Below are 23,376 nucleotides of genomic sequence, written 5' to 3'. Positions count from 1 at the left end.
GTCACATTGGTCTCAGCGTGTGTGTGACCATGCCACTAGATCAGCTAAGCTTTGTGCTTACCTGAATATCTTTGTGTGGCATTCTGCCCATCTTGCCTGTGTGCCAAGTTGATTTATCCTTGCCACACGCACCCTGCCTGCATGCTTCTGGCCTGTTGATGGCTTTGTGTGTTTAGCAGATTTCAGTCGTGCTCCTGAGTCTGCTCTACCACTGTGTCTGTCACTGGGTCATCTTGCCCAGATGTGTTTCCGACCCTGTCAGTGTGTCCCAGGTTGGCAGTCTCTCTGTGGCCGGGGTGACAGGGGTTTATGTGTCTGGACTGGCTCTCTCAGGGTGAGTTTGTATGTGTATATTGCTTGCCACCTCTCCCAAGTCTGGCCACCCTGGGCCATGTTTACTCTGCCCCTAACTGACTTCTGCCCTGCCCAGGAGGGGTTGACCCTCCCGTCTCGTCTGTCCAGCCAGCAGTCCACAGGATGTTCCCTAGACACTGTCTTTGCCAACATCCCCTCCCTCGGGCCACCCTTGGGTCAGGACCCAGGAGTCCAGGCAGTGGGGGGTGGGGCCGAAGCGTGGGGGCTCTGTCAGGAACCCAGAATGAGGGTAGGGGTGGGGAGGCGACAGGTCCAACAGGTTCCGCCTCATTCCTGTCCCGCCTCTCACTTCCTGGGTGCCTGCCCCAGGCAGGGGGTGGACAGGATGAACCCCAAGGCCTCGGATTGCCTGGGTGGGGTAGGCCTGCCCATTAAGGAATTGCTTCTGCTAGACATCCTGACATTTAGCCCTGAGAGACAGGAAGAGCCTGTGTCCTTCTGTGGGCCAAGACCCCTTCCTGCTCCTGTGCCCAGCTCTGGATGCAAAGAATCTCATCTATTATTCACCTAATCTCTATAATGGCATAATAAGCCAGACATACTTATTCCCCATTTTCTGATGGGGAAACTGAGACCCAGTCGTAATGAGAGCACAGGCAGGATCTGAGCCCAGTTCTTGGGTATGCTACCCAAGACTCCCAACCAGACCACCAACGACCTTACCTTCTTTTCTCTCTCTAAAAATGGTTCATGTTGAACCTAGGCCTCCAGGAGGCTCAGCTGAAGGGGGCGCCCAGCTTGTTCTGAGTCAAAAGGGGCCCCTGGATGAAATGAATAAGAAAACGGCTTTAACTGTTTCATCGCCACGACAGGCTCTGCCAAAACTTCCTGTGGGCTGTGGGGGTAGGGCTGGGGGCTGGGTTCCTGGAGGCCTGGGCGCCTGGGGTTCGGGGTGAACACGCTAGTGACCTTGGCTAGGGCCAGGTAACTGTCGACACTGCCACCTACCCTATACCCCTGCTGAAGAGAGACTCCCCTCCCCTAGAGCACGAAGTCCGGAGAACTTGGTTCTCAGCTCCGCCTTGAGGGGTCTCAGAGTTCACAGTCCCCCTCCCCAGGGGCCTGAGTCACTCGGGGAAAGCCGAGAGGAGTGAGTCACTGGGGCAGAAAAGGGGTAGCAAGGTCTGTTACGGTCAGGGGACCACCGGGCTGGCCTGAGTCACTTTCGCCAGGGCCTCACTGACCCCAGTCCCCTTCCTCAGACACCGGGAGCCGGAAGCGGAAGCGAGTGACTTGCAGACAACTGAGCTGAAGGAAGAGCAGGAGAGCAGGGAAGGGGGCACGCGCCCGGCACTCGGGAAGCTCCAGTTCCCAGGGTAACTAGGGGGAGGGCCTCATTCTATGGGGGTTCCTCCCCCAGCAGGGACTGCACTCAAGAGCTGGGGAAGCCCCTGCACTCCCTTGAGGGGCCACAAGTTTCAGGTTGGGCAGGAAGGGGTTAACGGCACCCCCCCTCCCCACCGAGTTTCATCCTCTCCCTAAGGCTCTGTACCCTGCGCTGCCCCGCAGCATGCTCACTGCTCACGCTCTTGCTCAGGAAGCTAGCCCATCCCATGTTCCCCACGCTCGCTTGCACGCACAACTGCGTCGGGTTCCACGCACGCAGCGATCCCTGTCGTGTCTAACGTCACGCACGACGCAAGCGACCCTGCAGCTCCGGTAGGGTGTCCTCCCAGGCGAGAGAGGCAGGATGTACCGCTCCTGACACCCCCTGTTCACAGTTGTCTGCACTGAGTGCTTTGTTCTGTGTGACTTGGATAAGAAACACACACACACACACACACACACACACACACAGTCACAAACTCTCCAAGGACCCACAGTGTTACACGAATACAAGATACACCTGCTACACGCTGGTACAAACCTTCGCTAGTCCAGCCAGTCCTGCAGTGAAAGGGATAGGGTCACATGGACACATACATACGGAGATACAGATAGTAACACAGACACATCTATCACCCACTGTTTGTGGTGGGGACACAGACAGGGCCACGTTCATAACACAGGTCGCATACACAGGCACTCTGATAAAGCTATGTCATCACCATCAAGACAAAGTAAGACAGCCTGACCAAGTGGTGGTGCAGTGCATAGAGAGTCTGACTGGGACGTGGAGGACCTAGGTTCGAAACCCAGAGGTTGCCAGCTTGACCCCTCGCTGGCTTGAGTGTGGGATCATAGATATAACCCCATGGTCGCTGGCTTGAACCCAAGATCGCTGGCTTGAGCAAGGGGTCACTTGCTCTGCTGTAGCCTCCAGTCAAGGCACATGTGAGAAAGCAATTGATGAACAACTGAGGTGCCACAACAAAGAATTGATGCTTCTCATCTCTCCCTTCCTGTCTGTTTCTATCTGTCTCTCTCTCTCTTTCTCTGTCTCTGTCTCTCTCTCTCTCTCTCTCTCTCACACACACACACACACACACAAAGACAAAGTAAGACACAGTCTTGGATATCAAGACATCATGCTGCTGTCATACAGTCATCACAAATGTAAAGTAGGATCACAGAGATAAACCCAAAGACCACATACAGGAACATTCATATTGTCCATACTGTGGGGACATGGACAAACCAAGAACATATGACAGGGTAACACTATTACAGAAAGATATATGATGGATAAAAAGTAGGACACAGTCACAGAAACATGACCTACAGCCACACTGAGGTACAGATGACATACTTCTCACACAAAGACAAACACAGGCAGCCCTGGCCAGGTAGCTCAATTGGTTAGAGCATAGTCCCAATATGTCAAGATCGTGGGTTTGATCCCCAGTCAGGGCACATACAAGAATTAACCAATAAATACACAACTAAGTGGAATAAGTTGATGCTTATCTCTCTCTCATATTTAAAGTAAAATAATTAAGATATTTTAATAATTTTAAAAATTCATTTTAGAGAGGGGAGAGAGAGAGAGAGAGAAGGTGGAGGAGCAAGAAACATCAACTTCCATATGTGCCTTGACCAAGCAAGCCCAGAATTTCAAACTGGTGACCTCAGCATTCCAGGTCGACACTTTATCCACAGTGCCACCACAGGTCAATAAAAAGTAGCCTGACTAGGTGGTGGTGCAGTGGATAAAGTGTCAACCTAGGATGCTGAGGAACCAGGTTCAAAACCCCTAGGTTGCCAGCTTGAGTGCGAGTTTGTCCGGCTTGAGTGTGGGATCATAGACATGATGACCCCATGGTTGATGGCTTGAGCAAGGGGTCACTGGCTCAGCTGGAGCCCCCTCCCTGCCCCATATAGAGAGCATGTGCCCCAGTCCCTCAACCAAATCACACAGAGAAAGCCTGTTACATAAATTCCAAGGGCCCCAAGATACACCAAGACATAAGTGGATGCAGACACACACACCCAAGTGCATACAATCACAGATGCATTATCTTATACCTACATAAATGTGAGCACACTTCACAAGGACTCAGACACATAGTCAAGAGGAGGGGGACAAGATGGGAGTTCCTGGAGAAATGTCAGTGTCTGGAGTGCAGAGGACTTGTCAGAGTCCCCCATGGTATGTGGCATGGTGTGCACACTATGGCTGTGGTAAGCTCTGGGGAATGGGCACTATCTTCCAATAGATAAACCCAGGGTCCTCATCCCAGCCCTCATGACTGGGTCTATGCCCAGATGTGAAGGCCAGAAAGTGCGGGCGGGGGTCCAGCTGTGGCCGCAGGGAGGGGTTGAGTCACCCGGTTCCCAGCAGTACTTCCCAGGCTGGGCCCAGCTGTTCCTGGAAACAGACAGGAGGGGGTGGGTCCCCAAGCCAGCTGTGGGCTGCTAGAGGAGACCTACACATTCTGTCCCTATGTAATGGGGGCCTCCAAACTGTCCCCCAAACTTTTGGGACTTCCTTCATTAAAAATGGGGGTTGTATCTTCCCCCAAATAGAGAGTCCCTGCCCTAAAATGAGGGCCTTTAATCTATTTTACTGATGGTATTTGGAACCCTAGTAGCGACATCTTACATCTCATTATAGCGATTATTGCTCTTATTACTGCTCTTCTCTGCCAACATCGGAGCTTCCATTTGCTCCAACCATGAGATTCCTAAGCCCCCAAAGGAGGACTGTGGCTCCTCCCCCAAATGGCATCTGGACCTTTTCTTTTTAAAAAAATTTTTAAAAATTTTATTTATTTATTTATTCATTTTTAGAGAGGAGAGAGAGAGAGAGGGAGGGAGAGAGAGACAGAGAGAGAGATGGTGGGGAGGAGCAGGAAGCATCAACTCCCATATGTGCCTTGACCAGGCAAGCCCAGGGTTTCTAACCGGCAACCTCAGCATTTCCAAGTCGACGCTTTATCCACTGTGCCACCACAGGTCAGGCTGGACCTTTTCTTAAATATGGGGATTTGTGCCCTGGCCAGATAGTTCAGTTGGTTAGAGCATCGTCCCAAAGCGCATAGGTTGCAGGTTTCATCCTTGGTTTGGGCACATACAGGAACAGACTGATGTTGTCTCTCTCTCCCTTCCTCTCTCTCTGAAATCAATAAAATGAACATTAAAAAACAGAGATTTGAGCCACTTGATATCTGGAATGTTCATACTATCACAGAACACTAGAACAATTCGGATCCATATTCCAAATATTTGGATTCCCAGGTTCCTCCTAAACATCAAGATCTCTGCGGTTTTTGTGAACATTTGGGACCCCATCCCAAATATTTGGTGGTTCCAGCATATCCCTAAACACTGGGCGACCAGGTCTTCTCACAAATACTCCCTCCCCCCACCCCCATACCAGTTTAGAAACAGCCCTAGTTGTTGGCTCACCTTCCACTTCTATCCTGCGCCAGGATGGCCCTGTTTCCCCCTATTGGCAGCACCCTCTCTAGTGAGTGAAGCATGTGGAGGCCAGCGGCAGCGGTTCCCACGCCTGCCTGAAGGAAGTCCAGTCCGGAAGCCAGCACAGCCTGCCGGCCCTTTTCTTTCCCCCCTCTATTCCCCCTCCCACCCAGGTCCCAGGGGCTGAAGGCTGAAAACGACGTGGGAAGGGGTTGTGGGGGTGTAAACGAGCTCCGAGGTCCCCGCGCGCGTGCATGCGTGCGTGCGACTGAGCATGAGTCGGCTATCACCGCGTCTTGTGGTAGAATGACTGTGTTCGTGCGAAGCGGCGAGAGGGCTGTAATCGTCCCGCCTAACCCACTCCGGGGCAAGGTCGAAGGAGCCAGACTCTGTCTTGGAGAAATCAGGGCCCCTTCCCTCAGACCTAATCCACCCCCAATGCAGAGCCCGCCCTTCCCTCCGGGTACAGCTAATAACATCTAATTACTTCTCATTATGTCACCAGCCCCTCGCGGGAGGGGCTGCCGGGGAACTCAGACGTCAAAGGGCGCGGGCCTGGGCTTTACCCGTACTCTTAAAGCCGGGTCCACCCAGAACCTCTGTTTCCTCGCCTGTGAACCAGGAATTATTTTATTATTTATTTATTTATTCATTTTAGAGAAGAGAGACAGAGAGAGAGAAAGAAAGGTGGAGGAGCAGGAAGCATCAACTCCCATATGTGCCTTGACCAGGCAAGCCCAGGGTTTTGAACCGGCGACCTCAGCGTTCCAGGTCGACGCTCCATCCACTGCGCCACCACAGGTCAGGCTGAACCAGGAATTAAAACACCACTTGCCACATCGAGTCCTGGGGAAATTTCAGCTGCCTATATATTTAAGTCGCGAAGCGCAGAGACTGTATATTGTAGGCACTCAATAATGGTGGCTGCGTCCCTGGCCGGTTGGCTCAGTGGTAGAGCGTCGGCCTGGCGTGTGGGGGACCCGGGTTCGATTCCCGGCCAGGGCACATAGGAGAAGCGCCCATTTGCTTCTCCACTCCCACCCCCTCCTTCCTCTCTGTCTCTCTCTTCCCCTCCTGCAGCCAAGTCTCCATTGGAGCAAAGATGGCCCGGGCGCTGGGGATGGCTCCTTGGCCTCTGCCCCAGGCGCTAGAGTGGCTCTGGTCGAGGGAGAGCGACGCCCCGGAGGGGCAGAGCATCGCCCCCTGGTGGGCAGAGCGTCGCCCCCGTGCCGGGTGGATCCCGTGGGCGCATGCAGAAGTCTGTCTGACTGTCTCTCCCCGTTTCCAGCTTCAGAAAATTAAAATAAATAAATAAATAAAAATAATGGTGGCTGCGATTGTATTTTTAACGGCTCTTCCCACTTTCCTTTGGGCCCCCTCTATCTCCCCTGCCGGGTCTCAAGTTGAATACACACTTTCCCCCTAGACCGCGTTCCTGTGGTCTGAGCGCCCCCTGGTGAGCTCGGGAACCCGGGCAGCCTGATCCGGGTTCTGGGACAGGAGGGAACCAAGGGGAAAGCTCAGCGTACGGATCCAGGATGGGCAAGTGTGCCTGTCCATCACCCAGGACTTATGTCTAGTAGAATCATCCTGCCTTCGACTTAGGACCACATCCATGTCCCCTTATCTGCCCGGGGCGAAACTCCTAAATCACCTCCATCAGGAAGACAGACCCTTTTAGGATCCCCACTACAGGTCAAAGAATGTGTAACGGCCTGGCCCTTGCCAGCACACAAAAAAACTCCGATCATATTGTGATTTGATAGTAGAATTTCTTTCAGCTGAAGGGAAGGGATATGAGTACCCTTGTATGACAAGATAGGGTAGTTCTACATTAGATTCTGAAGTCTCCGCCACCTCTCAAAAGAGCGGGTGGAGGAGAGAAGCGCAAGGCTGGCCTAGACTGACTCCTAGTGGTAGGGCGGGGGCCCGAACGCTGACTGGACTCAAAATGGCAGCTCTGGAAGGCTGAGCGGGCGGTGAGGAGATCACGTGCACAGGGCGGGGCCTAGCCTAGGGGGCGGGCATGGGGCGGCGCTCTAGGACGAGCGGGAGGTCGAGGTTGCGGGAGCTCGCTGGTAGCAGACCTGGAGGCGGCTGCGGTGGCGGGGCTCCGCGGCCGGGGTCGAATCCGATCGGGAGCCATGAGCGTGGACAAGGCCGAGCTATGCGGGTCTCTGTTCACCTGGGTAGGTCGGAGGTGGGGCCAGGGACAGGTGTGCGCCGGTTCTACTCGCCCAGGAGCCCCGGCCTTGGCTCAATTCACCTTTTCGTTCTGGGGCTGGGAGGAGAAAAGGGGTCGTCGGCCTGCTGAGTTGTTGGACTCTGCCCTGAGTATCCGCCTCTGTCACGTAGAATATCTGCGTGGACAGAACAGGTTAGGTCCCGCCTCCTTGTGGCTGGGGCACGTGGGGCGAGGGCACAGGTGAGCTGGCCTCGTGACGCGTACGTCGCCTGTGGGGACCAGGTGATTTGGTTCCTCACTGGCTTATCTCTCAGGTTTGTGGGACAGAGGTGAAATGAGGCCACACCCCCTCTGGTCCCAGGTGAGCAGAGGTCACTCCCCCAAAGAGCTGGCTTGCTGGAGCAACAGGCCAGTTCCTGTCCAGCCTTTCAAGTTCAAGTGTGTGAAGTTCCTGCTGACTGGAAAAGTCTGCAAAAGAGGAGTTGTTCAGTGATCTCAGGCCCTGATGCTGCTCGTTGTGCTTTTCCACAGTTGCAGACGTTCCACGCCCCGTCCCCCTGTACCAGCCCCCAGGATCTGAGCAGTGGCCTGGCCATAGCCTATGTGCTGAACCAGATGTGAGTGGGGCTAAAGAGGAGGGTCCCAAAAAAGTCCCTCAGCAGCTCATCCCACCTTTTCACCTCCAGAGACCCTTCCTGGTTCAACGAGGCCTGGCTCCAGCGCATCTCAGAGGACCCAGGTCCCAACTGGAGGCTGAAGGTGACAGTCGGACTTGACTGGGGGACAGATTTGTGAAGAGATGATCAGTGAAGGGTCAGCTAGACATAGTTCCTGGACGATGATCAGATAGACCTGGTTAGAATGAGCAACAGATGTCTGGTGATCAGCCAACAATTCTTTTATTCATCTATTGAGCAAACCTGGCCATACAGCAAGGAGTAACAAAAACCTGCATGTACAAACATAAATGTTGACTTCCAAAGGCAATAAGTTGTATGAAAACAATAAAGTAGGCCATGAGTGATAACAATCCGGGGTTGTTTGACAATTACTCCAGATGGGTTGATCTCCATGTACGATTTGGAGGAATTGTATTTGAGGCTAGAGAACAGCAGATGCAAAGCCCCTGAGTTGGGAACAAGCTTGGAGTGATCAAAGAATAGCAGAAAAGTCAGAACAGAAAGCAAAGGAATGAAATGGTATGAGGTCATCAGGGGCCTGGCAGCCTGGGCCAGGGAGGTGGATTCAATTTTAAGTGCTATGCAAAGTCAAGGAAGGGTTTTAGCAGAGAAAAGACACAACCTTGTCTTGGGCTTGAAAAAGCTCCCCTGACTGCTTGGAGAGGAGTGGAGAGTGGAAGCTGAGACAGGGCTGGTACAGTAACCCTGGGGAGAGATGACAGTGACTAGAGGCACAGGGTGGTGGGCACGTGGTGAGAAGTGATTGGATTCTGGGGACATGTGAACAAGATGAGCAGGTGGATAAAAAAGGCCAGCAGCCCAATAGATCAGGCCTAGGAGAGGGGACATTCAGACAGAGAGTGGGGCTAAAGAGGATGACATGATCAGAGACTGACAGGGGAAGTGGACAAAAAGGGTGGGGTAGATAGATTCAGGGTGAGGGCTGCCTGGCCACTTCTGGGGCACTCCGGGACCCTGGACATAGTTCCTTGTCTTTCCTCAGGTCAGCAATCTGAAAACAATCTTACAGAGCCTGGTGGAGTACTCCCAGGATGTGAGTAACTAAATAGAGTTAGGGGGGTTGTACTGGGACGAGAAGAAGAACCTGTGAGTTCCTAACACTTACCTACCAATCCTCAGGTCCTAGGACATCCCATTTTGGAGCAGCACCTCCCAGATGTGAGCCTCATTGGCCAGTTCTCAGACCCTGGAGAGCTCGGCAAGCTGCTTCAGCTGGTGCTAAGCTGTGCTATCAGTTGCGAGAAAAAGCAGGGTATGGTGGTTAGGGGGTCCCTAAGGGAAGACCTGAGGAAATCTTCCTCCCAGGGTCTCAAGTCTCCTCAACCTTGATCCCCAGAGCATATCCAGAGAATTATGATGCTGGAGGAATCAGTTCAGCATGTGGTGATGGAAGCCATCCAGGAGGTAGGTGGGGGTGCCCAATGTGGCAGGGAGCTTCAGGGGAAGGGACGCCCCTAGGGCAGAGGCAACTGGGCACAGGCTTTGCCCTGGTAAGGTCTGGGCTCTGCCTGGAACTCAGTTGGCCAGATTTCCTTGTCTCATGTCTGCCAGCTCCTCCCAGCTCTAAGTCACAATCGAAGGACCAGGCTTCCCTGTGTGCTAGATGCATGACAGGAAGACAGTCTTCAGGCTAGGGTTATAGGGGAGAAATGGCTTGGGGGACAGGAGGATGAAGAAGGTCTCAGGTTGATCATGGAAGCCTTGGAGGCTGCTCTCAGAGGGCCTAGCTCATCTCTGTGCTACTCCATTTTCCTTCAGCTCATGACCAAAGATACCCCTGATGCCTTGCCACTGGAGACATACGGGAACTTTGACAGCCAGGTAAGGGGTGGGGGACCTGGTCAGGGTCCCAACGCCATTACTGATTCTTGGGGTTACCTAAACAGGAGGGGCTTGTCTTTAAGCCTGAAAACCACCCCATCTCTCAGGGTCCTATTCTCTTTCCTTGCCAGGTACCCAGGGCTCCTGAGTCACCTTCCTCTAGTACCCTGGGGCACCAACCTTTTCTTTTTCAATCCTGAGGGTTTCTTGGATCCCTACTGCTGCCCCTAGACATCCCAACCTCCTTCCCCCAGTTTCCTCTCTGGATTCCTGAGTTCCTTGCTTATCCCCCCTCCAGACCATTCCACGTCCTTCTCGTCAGTCCCGCAGGTACTACTTCCTGAGTGAGGAGGCTGATGAGGGGGATGAGCTGCGGCAGCAGTGTCTGGACCTGGAGCAGCAGGTGGGGCTGAGGTGGGGGGACCACAGGTGCTTATAGGGCGTGGTTTCCTGCATAGCCCCCCCCCCCAGCTAACTGCACCTCCCTGCCCACAGCTGGTGCTCTTGTCAGAAGAGAAGCAGAGCCTGGCGCAGGAGAATGCAGTGCTGCGTCAGCAGGTGGGCCGGCCCGAGGGCGAGGTTGCCACAGGCCTCACTGCCAAGAAGCTGCTGCTGCTACAGTCCCAGCTAGAGCAGCTGCAGGAAGAGAACTTCAGGTATGGGCTGCTGGGTCCAGAGCTGGGCAGGCCAAAGGGTTGGGGTGGGTGTGGTCCCCTCATGTACTCCCCCCTATACACTGTCAGGCTGGAGAATGGCAGGGAGGATGACCATCTGCGATGCATGGAGCTGGAGCGGGAGGTCACAGAGTTGCAGCAGCGGAACCAGGAGCTAACTAGCCTGGCCCAGGAAGCACAGGCCCTGAAGGATGAGATGGATGAGCTGCGGTGAGTATTGGGTCCCCACTACACACCCCACTGCCAGACTGCCCTTCGGATGCCACAGCAGTACTTTTATAACCCTGAAATGCCCAGTAGAACCCATAATGCCCTATAGCCTCCATAGTGCCATCCTGAACCCCACTGTACTGTCTGGACTCTACCACGTCTCTTTTTTTTTTTTTTTTTTACAGAGACAGAGAGTGAATCAGAGAGAGGGATAGACAGGGACAGACAGACAGGAACGGAGAGAGATGAGAAGCATCAATCATTAGTTTTTCATTGTGCGTTGCAACATCTTAGTTGTTCATTGATTGCTTTCTCACATGTGCCTTGACTATGGGCCTTCAGCAGACCGAGTAGCCCCTTGTTGGAGCCAGTGACCTTGGGTCCAAGCTGGTGGGCTTTTGCTCAAACCAGATGAGCCTGCGCTCAAGCTGGCGACCTCAGGGTCTTGAACCTGGGTCCTCTGCATCCCAGTCCGACAGTCTTTCCACTGCACCACCGCCTGGTCAGGTTCCACCACGTCTTTTGAATACCACTAAGCCCCCTGGATCCATGATGTTCCCCAGGACTCCCATCATTGTCCCCCTATTATCATACATTGTAACACCCAGATCTCATAGTATTGCTGTGACCCAGCAAGTTCAGGGCCCCCCAATGCTCCCCAGAGCTCACTATACCATTCTGGGTCTTACCATGCCCCAGGATCTCATGGTACCCTCTAGGACCCCACAGTGCAAAAACCTTGCCATCTACTGTAACCTTCACTATATCCTCCATAACAGGATTGTACCTTCTTAGGACTCTGCACACCCTGACAACCCCAACATGCCTGGTGGGCCCCACTGCACTCACTCCCTTTACCTCACTGTGTCTTCTACAGAAGACATGGGGCCTCAAAGGGCTCCTCTGTGATTCCACAGAACCTCTGTAAGGTTAAATTTCAAGGAACCCAAAGCTCCCCCATGACCCCAGAGGCCCCTGCACCTACAGTGCCCACAGCGACCTCACAGTTACTTCATGACCCCAAAGTGTCCTTGGGACCTCCTCAATCCCACTGGGCCCCCCAGCATTCTCCCTATATCCCCACAGCCATTCTGTGTCCCCACAGCGTTGCTCTTGATCATCCCTGATTATGACCCTGGCTAGCTCTGACACTTAGGTTCCCTTTATTCCCCCTAATGACTCTCAAGAGCACCAGGCCCAGGCTATCCCATGACCTTCAAGACCCACCATCTTGAATTCAAATGCCCTCATGCTGACATGATCTTTTCTGCCCTGTGGGCCTCAAATCCAAGCTGAACCCTGAGTTCAGACCTCAGACACCTACCTCTCCCCCGTCTTCCCCCTCCTCCAGGCAGTCATCGGAGCGTGCTGGCCAGCTGGAGGCCACACTGAGCAGTTGCCGCCGCCGCCTTGGGGAGCTTAGGGAGCTGCGGAGGCAGGTGCGGCAGCTGGAGGAGCACAACGCAGGTTACGCAGAGCGCACGCAGCAGCTAGAGGACGAGCTGCGCAGGGCTGGCTCTCTGCGGACCCAGCTGGAGGCGCGGCGGCGGCAGGTGTGGCAGGTCCTGGGGTGCGGAGAACCTGACCTGTACCTGGGTAGGGGTGGAGGGGCCCTCATGGATCGTTCTATTCACTTTGGGAACCCTCAGTGTGGTGCTGAGCCTCTCAGAAATGAGGGTTCTCTCTTATTTATGTATATATATAGGTCATGCCCTTTAAAAGGCAGCCCAGTTGCTCTCCAGTTTTAGGCCATGCCCTTTAACTTAAACCACACCCCTCTAACTTTTTGAGGCTGGGTCATCTCACCTGCCCTTTCACCTTGAACTCAGTACCTGCCCATCCTTCCCACTCTGCCATCCCCACACCTCCTCTCTGTTCAGGTTCAGGAACTGCAGGGCCAGCGGCAGGAGGAGGCCTTGAAGGCTGAGAAATGGCTATTCGAGTGTCGCAATCTGGAAGAAAAGTATGAGTTGGTGACAAAGGAGAAAGAGGTGAGGCTGAGGTCTCACCACCCAAGCTCTACCCTGCTCATCATGGGGTAGCTCACTCGAATGGGTCTCAAGTGGTGTCTTGCCTTGCACCCTTCCCTTCAGCGGCTGTTGGCCGAGCGGGATTCACTGCGGGAGGCCAATGAGGAGCTGCGGTGTGCCCAGCTGCAGCCTCTGGGACCAACCCAGGCTGGTGAGTTTGGGGCCCATCCTGGGATCCTGGGGGTGTGTGTGGGGTGGGGTGAGTTAGAACAGGCAGAAAAGGCAGTGTCTCAGGGCTTGTCTAGGCCGGGAGCAGTGTGAGGCCATGCTGGACAGACAGAGGGGGACAGTGATAAGGGCCTAAAGAAAGCAGGGGCTGTCCTCTTGAGCTCAGTGTGGGGCCAAGCATCATGGTTCCTGCCATGCGAGGGTGGGGGTAGGGGTGGGGGCTTGTGTCAAGCCAGACTTTTGGCTGCACTTGAGCCCTCAAAGATGCTTCTTGGAAAGAAGATTCTAGGGGTGGGAACGGGCCATCCAGCTACCTGAAAACTTTTCTCACATTCTCCAGACCTGTCTCTGGATCCCACCTCACCAGCTGTGGAAAACTTAGCAGCAGAGATCCTACCAGCGGAGCTCAGGTATCCTGGGGTTACTCAGGAATTTAGCCATACCCTGGACTGCCAGTGCTCACCCTCGGCCCTGCCCCTAGTGCAGGCACCTACCGTAGCTCAGCCAGCTTGGCTCAGTTCCCAAGTCTTAGGTTCCCAAGTCCTACCCTGGCTCTTAGGCCTACCCACTCTTAATTCTGCTTTAGTTGTCCGGTGGCTTGCCTCTCCAGGATGCATCCTCAGTGCACAAATTATGTCCAACCTTCTGGCTCCACTAGCCATGCAAAAATCCTACCCCACAGCCCTGTCCTTAGTGTAGCTCCTGCTAGATTCAGTGCCCTGTGCCCTACCCACATGGGCTCTCCCACTCCAGCTCTTCCATTCCTGCGTCTTGCTTTCCTGCAGCCCCTTCCCTAGTGTTCAAAAACAGTTCCCATATCCCTGTCCTTGCCTGGCTCCCACCCTAGACCCAGCTCATAGCCCTGCCTACTTTGACTCTCCAGAGCTTTGCTCACTATGCCTAGACCCTACGCTGTAGGCCCTAGGCCCTGTCCCCAGGACTCTAGTCCTACCCGAGTCTGGCTGGGCATTTCCCTAGGGCTCTGTCCCTTTCCTAGTCCCTTCCACCAGGACTGCGGGGGTGACTGGTCCACAGCCCTGTTCAGCTTTCTCCGGGGTTCTGCAGGGAGACCCTCCTGCGGCTTCAACTGGAGAACAAGCGTCTGTGCCGGCAAGAGGCAGCCGACCGGGAGCGGCAAGAGGAGTTGCAGCGCCATCTAGAGGAGGCCAACCGTGCACGCCACCGATTGGAGACACAGCATCGGTGAGGAAACAGTGGAAGGTTCCAGGGGTATGCGTGGAGACAGGCCGATGGTGGGCCCAGGCACTGAGCGGCTGCCCACTCCTGCAGGTTGAACCAGCAGCAGCTGTTGGAGCTGCGGGCCCAAGTGGAGGACCTACAGAAGGCACTGCAGGAGCAGGGGAGCAAGACCGAGGATGTGAGTACCCACTTCCATCCAGCCTGTCCCCTTCCTTTTGCCCCCCAGTAATGGTCTTTTCTCTTTGTACCTGCTGCCCAATGCCCCATGCAGTCCATTGTAAGTACCATGTGCCCGGGGTGACACCCTGCCCTCACTCTGGGGAGGGGTTGGGACCTCTGGACCTCCACTCACTTCGTGCCTCTTCTCCCCCAGTCTGCCCTGCTGAAGAGGAAGCTAGAGGAACATCTGTGAGTCCCAGAGGGGTGGCAATCCTGGGGGAAGGGGAGGCTAGGACACAGGTATGCGGAATGGGGAGGTGTCTATGGAGTCATTTGTGAGAACAAGTCAGTGGAAATATAGATCAAAGGTTCAGATCTAGTAGGGTCTTAAAGGTCAAGGGAAGCAGCCTGACCTGTGGTGGCGCAGTGGATAAAGCGTCGACCTGGAAATGCTGAGGTCGCTGGTTCGAAACCCTGGGCTTGCCTGGTCAAGGCACATATGGGAGTTGATGCTTCCAGCTCCTCCCCTTTCTCTCTCTCTCTCCTCTCTCTCTCTCTCTCTCTCTCTCTCTCTCTCTCTCCTCTCTAAAAATGAATAAATAAATAAGTAAATGTATCTTTTAAAAAATTAAAAATATAATGTTTCTTAAAAAAAAAAAAGGTCAAGGGAAGCAGTAAAGACTGTTTTGGGGGATAAATAAAATATTAAAAAAAAAAAAAAAAGCCTGACCTGTGGTGGCGCAGTGGGATAAAGCGTCGACCTGGAACACTGAGGTTGCCAGTTCAAAACCTTGGGCTTCCCTGGTCAAGGCACATATATGGGAATTGATGCTTCCTGCTCCTCCCCCTTCTCTCTCTCTCTCTCTCTCTCTCTCTCTCTCTTTCTCCCCTCTCTCTAAAAATCAATAAATAAAATATTAAAAAAAAATGTTTTGGGGGAGAAGTAGGGGAGCCATCAAGGGAATTTCAGCAAGGTAGTCTTCCCTTGCCAAAAGCCTTTCACTTTCTACATTGTTAAAAAAGAAAATATTTTTTTAAAGATTTTATTTAGTTAGGCCCTGGCCAGTTGGCTCAGTGGTAGAGCATTGGCCTGGTGTGCAGAAGTCCCTGGTTCGATTCCCAGCCAGGGCACACAAGAGAAGCGCCCATCTGCTTCTCCACCCCTCCCCCTCTCCTTCCTCTCTGTCTCTCTCTTCCCTTCCCGCAGCCAAGGCTCCACTGGAGCAAAGTTGGCCCGGGCGCTGAGGATGGCTCTGTGGCCTCTGCCTCAGACGCTAGAATGGCTCTGATTGCGGCAGAGTGACGCCCCAGATGGGCAGAGCATCGCCCCCTGGTGGGCGTGCTGGGTGGATCCCGGTTGGGTGCATGCAGGAGTCTGTCTGACTGCCTCCCTGTTTCCAACTTCAGAAAAATACAAAAAATAATAAAATTAAAAAATAAAAATTAAAAAAAATTCAAAGCATTCGCTTTTCAAAAAAAAAAAAGATTTTATTTATTCATTTTAGAGAGGGGGGAGTGGGGGGGAGGAGCAAGAAACATCAACTCCCATATGTGCCTTGACCAGGCAAGCCCGGGGTTTCGAACTGGTGACCTCAGTATTCCAGGTCGACACTTTATCCACTGCGCCACCACAGGTCAAGCAAAAAAGAAACTATTTAAAGTAATGATCAGCCCTGGCCGGTTGGCTCAGCGGTAGAGCGTCGGCCTGGCGTGCGGGGGACCCGGGTTCGATTCCCGGCCAGGGCACATAGGAGAAGCGCCCATTTGCTTCTCCATCCCCCCCCTCCTTCCTCTCTGTCTCTCTCTTCCCCTCCCGCAGCCAGGGCTCCATTGGAGCAAAGATGGCCCGGGCGCTGGGGATGGCTCCTTGGCCTCTGCCCCAGGCGCTAGAGTGGCTCTGGTCGCGGCAGAGCAACACCCCAGAGGGGCAGAGCATCGCCCCCTGGTGGGCAGAGCGTCGCCCCTGGTGGGCGTGTCGGGTGGATCCCGGTCGGGCGCATGCGGGAGTCTGTCTGACTGTCTCTCCCCGTCTTCAGCTTCTGAAAAATACAAAAACAAACAAACAAAAAAAACAAAATAAAGTAATGATCACATTTATAATTTTACAAATTATAAAATTTATTTTTACAACTTATTACTTTTACAGAAAAAAGGAGAGAAAGAGAGAGAGAGAAAGAAGAGACAGAAATGTCAATTTGTTTCTGTATGTGCCCTGACTGGGCGTCAAACCAACATTTTTTTTTTCACAACCTTTGTATATCGGGGTGACCCTCTAACCAACTGAGTATCCAGCCAAGGCTTTACTTTTTTTTCGGTAATCATTTATTAATTTTAGAGAATGAGAGAGAGAGAAACACAGATTTGTTGTTCTGCTTACTTATGTATTCATTGGTTGATTCTTGTATGTGCCCTGATTGGGCATTGAACCCACAACCTTTGTATATTGGGAAGACACTGTAACCAGCTGAGCTACCCAGCCAGGGCTTACATTTATAGATTTTTTTTTTTAGATTTTATTTATTTATTTTTAGAGAGAGGGGGTAAAAAAGAGAGAGAGAAGGGGGGAGGAGCAGAATATCAACTCCCGTATGTGCCTTGACCAGGCAAGCCCGGGGTTTCAAACCGGCAACTTTTGTTTGATGCTTTATTCACTGCGCCACCACAGGTAAGGCCACATTTATAGTTGTCTTTTTAAAAGATTTTATTTATTTATTTTTAGAGAGGAGAGAGAGAGAATGGGAGACGAGCAGGAAGCATAAACTCCCATATGCTCCTTTACTGGGCAAGCCTGAGGTTTTGAACCTGCGAACTCAGTGTTCTAGGTCGACGCTTGTGTTCACTGTGCCACCACAGGTCAGGCCACATTTATAGTTTTTTTAATTTTTTAATTTTATTTATTTATTTATTTTTATTTATTCATTTAGAGAGGAGAGAGAGAGACAGAAAGAGAGAGAGGAGAGACAGAGAGAGAGAAAGGGGGGAGGAGCTGGAAGCATCAACTCCCATATGTGTCTTGACCAGGCAAGCCCAGGGTTTCGAACCAGCCACCTCAGCATTTCCAGGTCGACGCTTTATCCACTGCGTCACCACAGGTCAGGCACATTTATAGTTATTTTTTTTTAATATTTATTCATTTATTTATTTAAGAAAGGCAGGGGCAGAGAGAGAGACAGGAACATTGAGCTGCTCCTGTATGTGCCCTGACCTGGAATCGAACCGACAACCTCCGTGCTCCGGGATGATGCTCCAACCGACTGAGCTATGTGGCCAGGGCCACATTTATAGTTTTAAAAATCAAAATATATACCTCCCCGTCATCATCCCGTATGAACTGAGTTTCCAGCCTACTCCATCCCCATTCCTGTTAGTTTATTATGGAAATTGCTCCAGAGGTCTTTTTTTCAATGATAGTTTACATTTAATAGTATTTTGTATTAGTTTTAGATGTACAGCGTAGCAGTAAGACAGTCATTTACTTTACAAAATGTTCTTCCTCCAGAGTTTTTAAAGCAAACAAATAAATGAGTATAGATTTTTTTTTCATTCCTATTTACACAAAAGGTAATAGGGTATGTGCTTGCCTGCACTTGCTTTTTCTACTTAAGATGATGGGAGCCTGACCTGTGATGATGCAGTGGATAGAGCCAGCAGTGGGATTCAAATATTTTAACAACCAGTTCTCTACCCTAATGATTGTTTTATGTAAAACAATTTATAAAAAAAAATTTTATGTAGGCCCTGGCTGGTTGGCTCAGTGGTAGAGTGTCAGCCTGGCGTGCGGGGGACCCGGGTTCGATTCCCGGCCAGGGCACATAGGAGAAGCACCCATTTGCTTCTCCACCCCCCCCTCCTTCCTCTCTGTCTCTCTCTTCCCCTCCCGCAGCCAAGGCTCCATTGGAGCAAAGATGGCTCGGGCGCTGGGGATGGCTCCTTGGCCTCTGCCCCAGGCACTAGAGTGGCTCTGGTCGCGGCAGAGCGACGCCCCGGAGGGGCAGAGCATCGCCCCCTGGTAGGCAGAGCGTCACCCCTGGTGGGCGTGCCGGGTGGATCCCGGTCGGGCACATGCAGGAGTCTGTCTGACTGTCTCCCGTTTCCAGCTTCAGAAAAATACAAAAAAAAAAAAAAATTTTATGTAAAACAATTTATGAAAAAATGATATACTGAAAGGTATTTTATTATTTCATGCATTTAATAGTTAAACAAGAACAACAACAAAAAAGAGGTATATAAAAATAGATTGTTATAAGAAAGAGTTTAAAAATATTAATTAAAAAAATATTAAATAATACCTGACAGAAAACAATAGAACTGTTATTGAAGATATCTTCACTGAGCCTGACCAGGTGGTTGCGCAGTGGATAGAGCTTCAAACTGGGACGCAGAGGACCCAGGTTTGAAACCCTGAGGTTGCAAGCTTGAGTGCAGGCTCATCTGGTTTGAGCAAAGCTTACCAGCTTGAGCCTAAGGTCACTGGCTTGAGCAAGGGGTTACTTGGTCTGCTGTAGCCCCCCAGTCAAGGCACATATGAGAAAGCAATCAATGAACAACTAAGGTGCCGCAATGAAGAATTGATGCTTCTCTCTCCCTTTCTACCTGTCTGTCCCTGTCTATCCCTCTCTCTGTCTCTGTCACACACACACAAGAAAAAGATATTTCCAATGAGAGCTTGTTACCCCCTGGTTGTTTGGCACTTTTTCTCTTTACGTATATGTATGTTTACTGAAGTAACAAACACAAGGGAATTAAAATGTAGTATTTCATTAAAGTTATAATGAGTTTTATGAAATGAATAAATAAATACTACAAGCATAGTTCCGTCAAAGTTTTTCACCTGTAGACGGAATGAACATTACTATGACCACTTAGAATACTCTGTTGCACAGAAAAACATTAAAAAATAGTAAGGAGCCTGACCTGTGGTGGCGCAGTGGATAAAGTGTCGACCTGGAAATGCTGAGGTTGCCGGTTCGAAACCCCGGGCTTGCCTGGTCAAGGCACATATGGGAGTTGATGCTTCCAGCTCCTCCCCCCCCCCCCGTCTCTCTCTCCTCTCTCTCTCTGTCTCTCTCTCTCCCTCTCTCCTCTCTAAAAATGAATAAATAAAAATAAATAAATAGGCCTGACCTGTGGTGGCGCAGTGGATAAAGCGTCGACCTGGAAATGCTGAGGTTGCCGGTTCGAAACCCTGGGCTTGCCTGGTCAAGGCACATATGGGAGTTGATGCTTCCAGCTCCTCCCCCCTTCTCTCTCTCTGTCCTCTCTCTCTCTCTCTCTCTCCTCTCTAAAAATAAATAAATTAAAAAAAAAAAAAAAAAAAAAAGATGCACCCTGTTAAAAATAAATAAATAAATAAATAGTAAGGAATGTAAATTTGTGATTTCCACATTGGGCTCCTGCCCAGGGACCCACCTTAGAGAGAACTTTTATTACCAGTGCCATTTTAACTACCAATTCGCTAAAATCAATAAAAAATTAGTTATCGGTTCTACCGAACCAGTGAGAACCAGCTGAATCCCAACACTGGATAGAGCAGGAGTAGTCAACCTTTTTATACCTACCACCCACTTTTGTATTTCTGTTAGTAGTAAAATTTTCTAACCGCCCATTGGTTCCACAGTAATGGTGATTTTTTTTTTTTTTTAGTAATGGTGATTTATAAAGTAGGGAAGTAACTTTACTTTATAAAATTTATAAAGCAGAGTTACAGCAAGTTAAAGCATATAATAATAATTGCTTACCAAGTACTTTATGTCGGATTTTTGTTAAGTTTGGCAGAATAAATCTTTTTTTTTTTGTATTTTTCTGAAGCTGGAAACAGGGAGAGACAGTCAGACAGAGGGATCCACCCGGCACGCCCACCAGGGGGCGGCGCTCTGCCCACCAGGGAGCGATGCTCTGCCCCTTCGGGGCGTTGCTCTGTCGCGACCAGAGCCACTCTAGTACCTGGGGCAGAGGCCAAGGAGCCATCCCCAGCGCCCGGGCCATCTTTGCTCCAATGGAGCCTCGGCTGCGGGAGGGGAAGAGAGAGACAGAGAGGAAGGAGAGGGGGAGGGGTGGAGAAGCAGATGGGCGCTTCTCCTGTGTGCCCTGGCCGGAATCGAACCCAGGACCCCTGCACGCCAGGCCGACGCTCTACCACTGAGCCAACCGGCCAGGGGGCAGAATAAATTTTTATAAAACAACATACTATCGTTAAATCTATCTTTTTATTTATACTTTGGTTGCTCCGCTACCGCCCACCATGAAAGCTGGAACTCCCACTAGTGGGCGGTAGGGACCAGGTAGACTACCACTGGGATAGAGCATTGACCTGGAACACTGAGGTTGCTGGTTTGAAGTCCTCAGCTTGCCTGGTCAAGGCATATATGAGAAGCAACTATGAGTTGATGCTTCCTGCTCCCCCTCTTCTCTCTCTCTCCTCTCTAAAAATCAATAAGTCTTTTAAAAAAAGAAAAGATGATGGGGAAATTTTTCCAAATGAATAGTTATTTTTTATAAATATAGCATCCTGTGTCAACTGGGGTTTCACGAGGAAACTACTAGCCCCACTGACAATTATTTGGGTGGTGTTTTTCTCAGTCCTGGCCAAGGATGAAATGTAGCTGAAGTTGGCCCAAAGCACAGAAAAAGTTATTTCCTCACAGAAGCTGGATACTAGAGGCATTAAGACTTAATTCTTCTGTAGAATTCTGGTCCAGAAGAGCTGGCCTGTAGCATTTTTTGTGAAATTCATAATGAGTTTAACTCATTCTTTCTAGATATTTGCAGTTTCAAACAAAGCAATGAAGTGTACATCTTTATATAGACATCGTTTCACAGATATATCTCAAAAGTGGAGTTGGTGACTCAGAGAGCACATGCCTTTGTAATTTTAATAGATGTAACTATTAGATGTCATACTATGTTTCACATTCAATGAATAATAGTGTCACCTACAGGGAATATTATCAAATATTTTGTGTTTTGCCATTGGTGGCAATCAACTTAGATGCAGCTTGTAATTTGCATTTCCTTTTGCTATAAGATATTTACATTCTAGAAAGATCACTGTCTGCTTAGTGGAGAATGGAACTGAAGAGTTGAAAATATAAGAGGTTTGCCTGGCCTGTGGTGGTGCAGTGGATAAAGCATCAACCTGGAACGCTGAGGTTGCCATTTGAAACCCCTGGCTTGCCTGGTCAAGGCACATATGGAAGTTGATGCTTCTTGCTCCTCCCCTTTTTCTCTCCCCTCTCTAAAAAATGAAGAAATAAAATCTTTAAGAAAATAAGAAAGGCCTGACCAGGTGGTGGCGCAGTGGATAGAGCATCGGACTGCGATGCAGAGGACCCGGGTTCGGGACCTCAAGGTCGCCAGCTTGAGTGTGGGCTCATCTGGTTTGAGGAAAAAACCCACCAGCTTGAACCCAGGGTCGCTGGCTCCAGCAAGGGGTTACTCGGTCTGCTGAAGGCCCACGGTCAAGGCACATGTGAGAGAGCAATCAATGAACAACTAAGGTGTTGCAACGCGCAATGAAAAACTAATGATTGATGCTTCTCATCTTTCTCCGTTCCTGTTTGTCCCTGTCTATCCCTCTCTCTGACTCACTCTCTGTCTCTGTAAAAAAAAAAAAAAAAAAAAAAAAATTAAAATTAAAAAAATAAAATAAGAAAGAAAAAATAAAACAGAAGAGGCTGGCAAGAGGTGGTGGTGGCTGGATCAGCATGTGAGCTCTGAAATAGAAGTGGACAGACGGGTGACTGACCTAGGGGCTGCCTGACTAGGGGTCTGGAGGGTTGTGGCTCTGGTGGCGAAAGAGGGGGTAGGACCAGAGCACACAGCCCCTGTGCTTGGGAGGCAGGCTGAGAAGTCTCTAGTCATGCAGTAGCACTTCTAGCCAGCTGGGAATGCCTTGTTTACCACCATTGCTGCTTATCCCCTGCCCGCAGGCAGAAGCTGCAGGAGGCAGATCTGGAGCTGCAGCGGAAGCGCGAGTACATTGAGAAGCTAGAGCCACCTGCCAATGGCAGCAGTGAGTGAGACTCAGCAGTCAGAAGGGTAGATGGGTGCGGGGAGACCTGGTCTCGGTGTGGGGCTGAGGGGCCACTTGATTCCCCTAGCAGCCCGGCATATTGAGGAGCTTCAGGACAGCCTGCAGAAGAAGGACGCAGACTTGCGGGCCATGGAGGAGCGGTACCGCCGCTATGTGGACAAAGCACGCACGGTGAGGATGCTGAGTGACCTGCTGCCCAAGCTGCTGCCTCCCATTGGGTCTCGCTTCCTACCAGTTTGCTTATCTCTGCCTCCTGCCTCTGCCTATCATACCCCATCATGTCACAGACTTCTATACCACAGCCACGAATTGTCACACTTAACACACTCCAGTATGTCAAACAGCCTGTGAGGGCTAGGTCACCCTGGTTGTATTTTCCCCAAACCCTAGGTTATACAGACCCTGGAACCAAAGCAGCTGCCACCCAGAGGGGTGCTTCCAGAGCTCCATACCTTGAGGACACAGCTCCGGGAGCGGGAAGTCCGAATCCGGCACCTGGAGGTGAGTGCCCTCAGCCCTTCTCTCTGCCTCCAGCAATCCAGGCTTTTGAATATTGCCTCCTTGGCAGATGGACTTTGAGAAGAATCGAAGTCAGCGGGAGCAGGAAGAAAAGCTGCTCATCAGTGCCTGGTATAATATGGTGAGTGCAGCAGAACCAGGGCTGGAGTGTTGGGGGCATCCCCAGGGCTCACTTGATGCCAACCACACCTCTCCCTCCAGGGCATGGCCTTGCAGCAGCGAGCAGGGGAAGAGCAGGCACCTGCCCGTGCTCAGTCATTTCTAGCCCAGCAGCGGCTGGCTACTAATGCTCGCCGTGGACGGCTGGGACGCCTAGCAACCCTGAACATGCATCCCACTGACAAGCACTGATGGACCTCAGGATCCTGCCACATGCCCAGCCAATCAGGGCTTAACTCATCCTGGATTCCCTCAATCCTCTGGGGCCCAGCATCTTGCCTGGATCAGCTGCTTGAGAACCTTGACCCAGATGAGACAAGCATGCAGAACAGGGTGGGAGGCA

At 51.3% G+C, this 23,376-nt stretch overlaps 1 protein-coding gene across 3 annotated transcripts; it reads left to right on the top strand.

Annotated features, from left to right (window-relative positions):
- Nucleotides 1-7,203: 7,203 nt before the first annotated feature.
- On the top strand, nucleotides 7,204-23,248 carry HOOK2 (hook microtubule tethering protein 2). 3 transcript variants are annotated; one of them, XM_066271620.1, is made up of 22 exons: nucleotides 7,204-7,364; nucleotides 7,892-7,977; nucleotides 8,047-8,119; nucleotides 9,044-9,094; nucleotides 9,181-9,313; nucleotides 9,398-9,465; nucleotides 9,820-9,882; nucleotides 10,205-10,285; nucleotides 10,378-10,538; nucleotides 10,626-10,766; nucleotides 12,118-12,319; nucleotides 12,647-12,757; nucleotides 12,860-12,947; nucleotides 13,305-13,374; nucleotides 14,030-14,167; nucleotides 14,255-14,342; nucleotides 14,538-14,572; nucleotides 22,252-22,334; nucleotides 22,423-22,526; nucleotides 22,746-22,856; nucleotides 22,924-22,995; nucleotides 23,076-23,248. In XM_066271620.1, the coding sequence occupies exons 1-22, from the start codon at nucleotides 7,320-7,322 to the stop codon at nucleotides 23,223-23,225; spliced, it is 2,154 nt and encodes a 717-aa protein (XP_066127717.1). In that variant the 5' UTR covers nucleotides 7,204-7,319; the 3' UTR covers nucleotides 23,226-23,248. The 3 variants fall into 3 exon arrangements, with proteins under 3 accessions (XP_066127717.1, XP_066127709.1, XP_066127700.1); XM_066271612.1 differs by having other exon boundaries at nucleotides 10,181-10,285; nucleotides 22,426-22,526; XM_066271603.1 differs by having other exon boundaries at nucleotides 10,181-10,285.
- Nucleotides 23,249-23,376: the final 128 nt, after the last annotated feature.

The sequence above is a fragment of the Saccopteryx bilineata genome, chromosome 1 (assembly GCF_036850765.1).
Source record: "Saccopteryx bilineata isolate mSacBil1 chromosome 1, mSacBil1_pri_phased_curated, whole genome shotgun sequence".
NCBI classification, from domain to species: domain Eukaryota; kingdom Metazoa; phylum Chordata; class Mammalia; order Chiroptera; family Emballonuridae; genus Saccopteryx; species Saccopteryx bilineata.
Note: the sequence above shows the minus strand (reverse complement) of the source record. Positions and strands in the feature narration are given on the sequence as shown.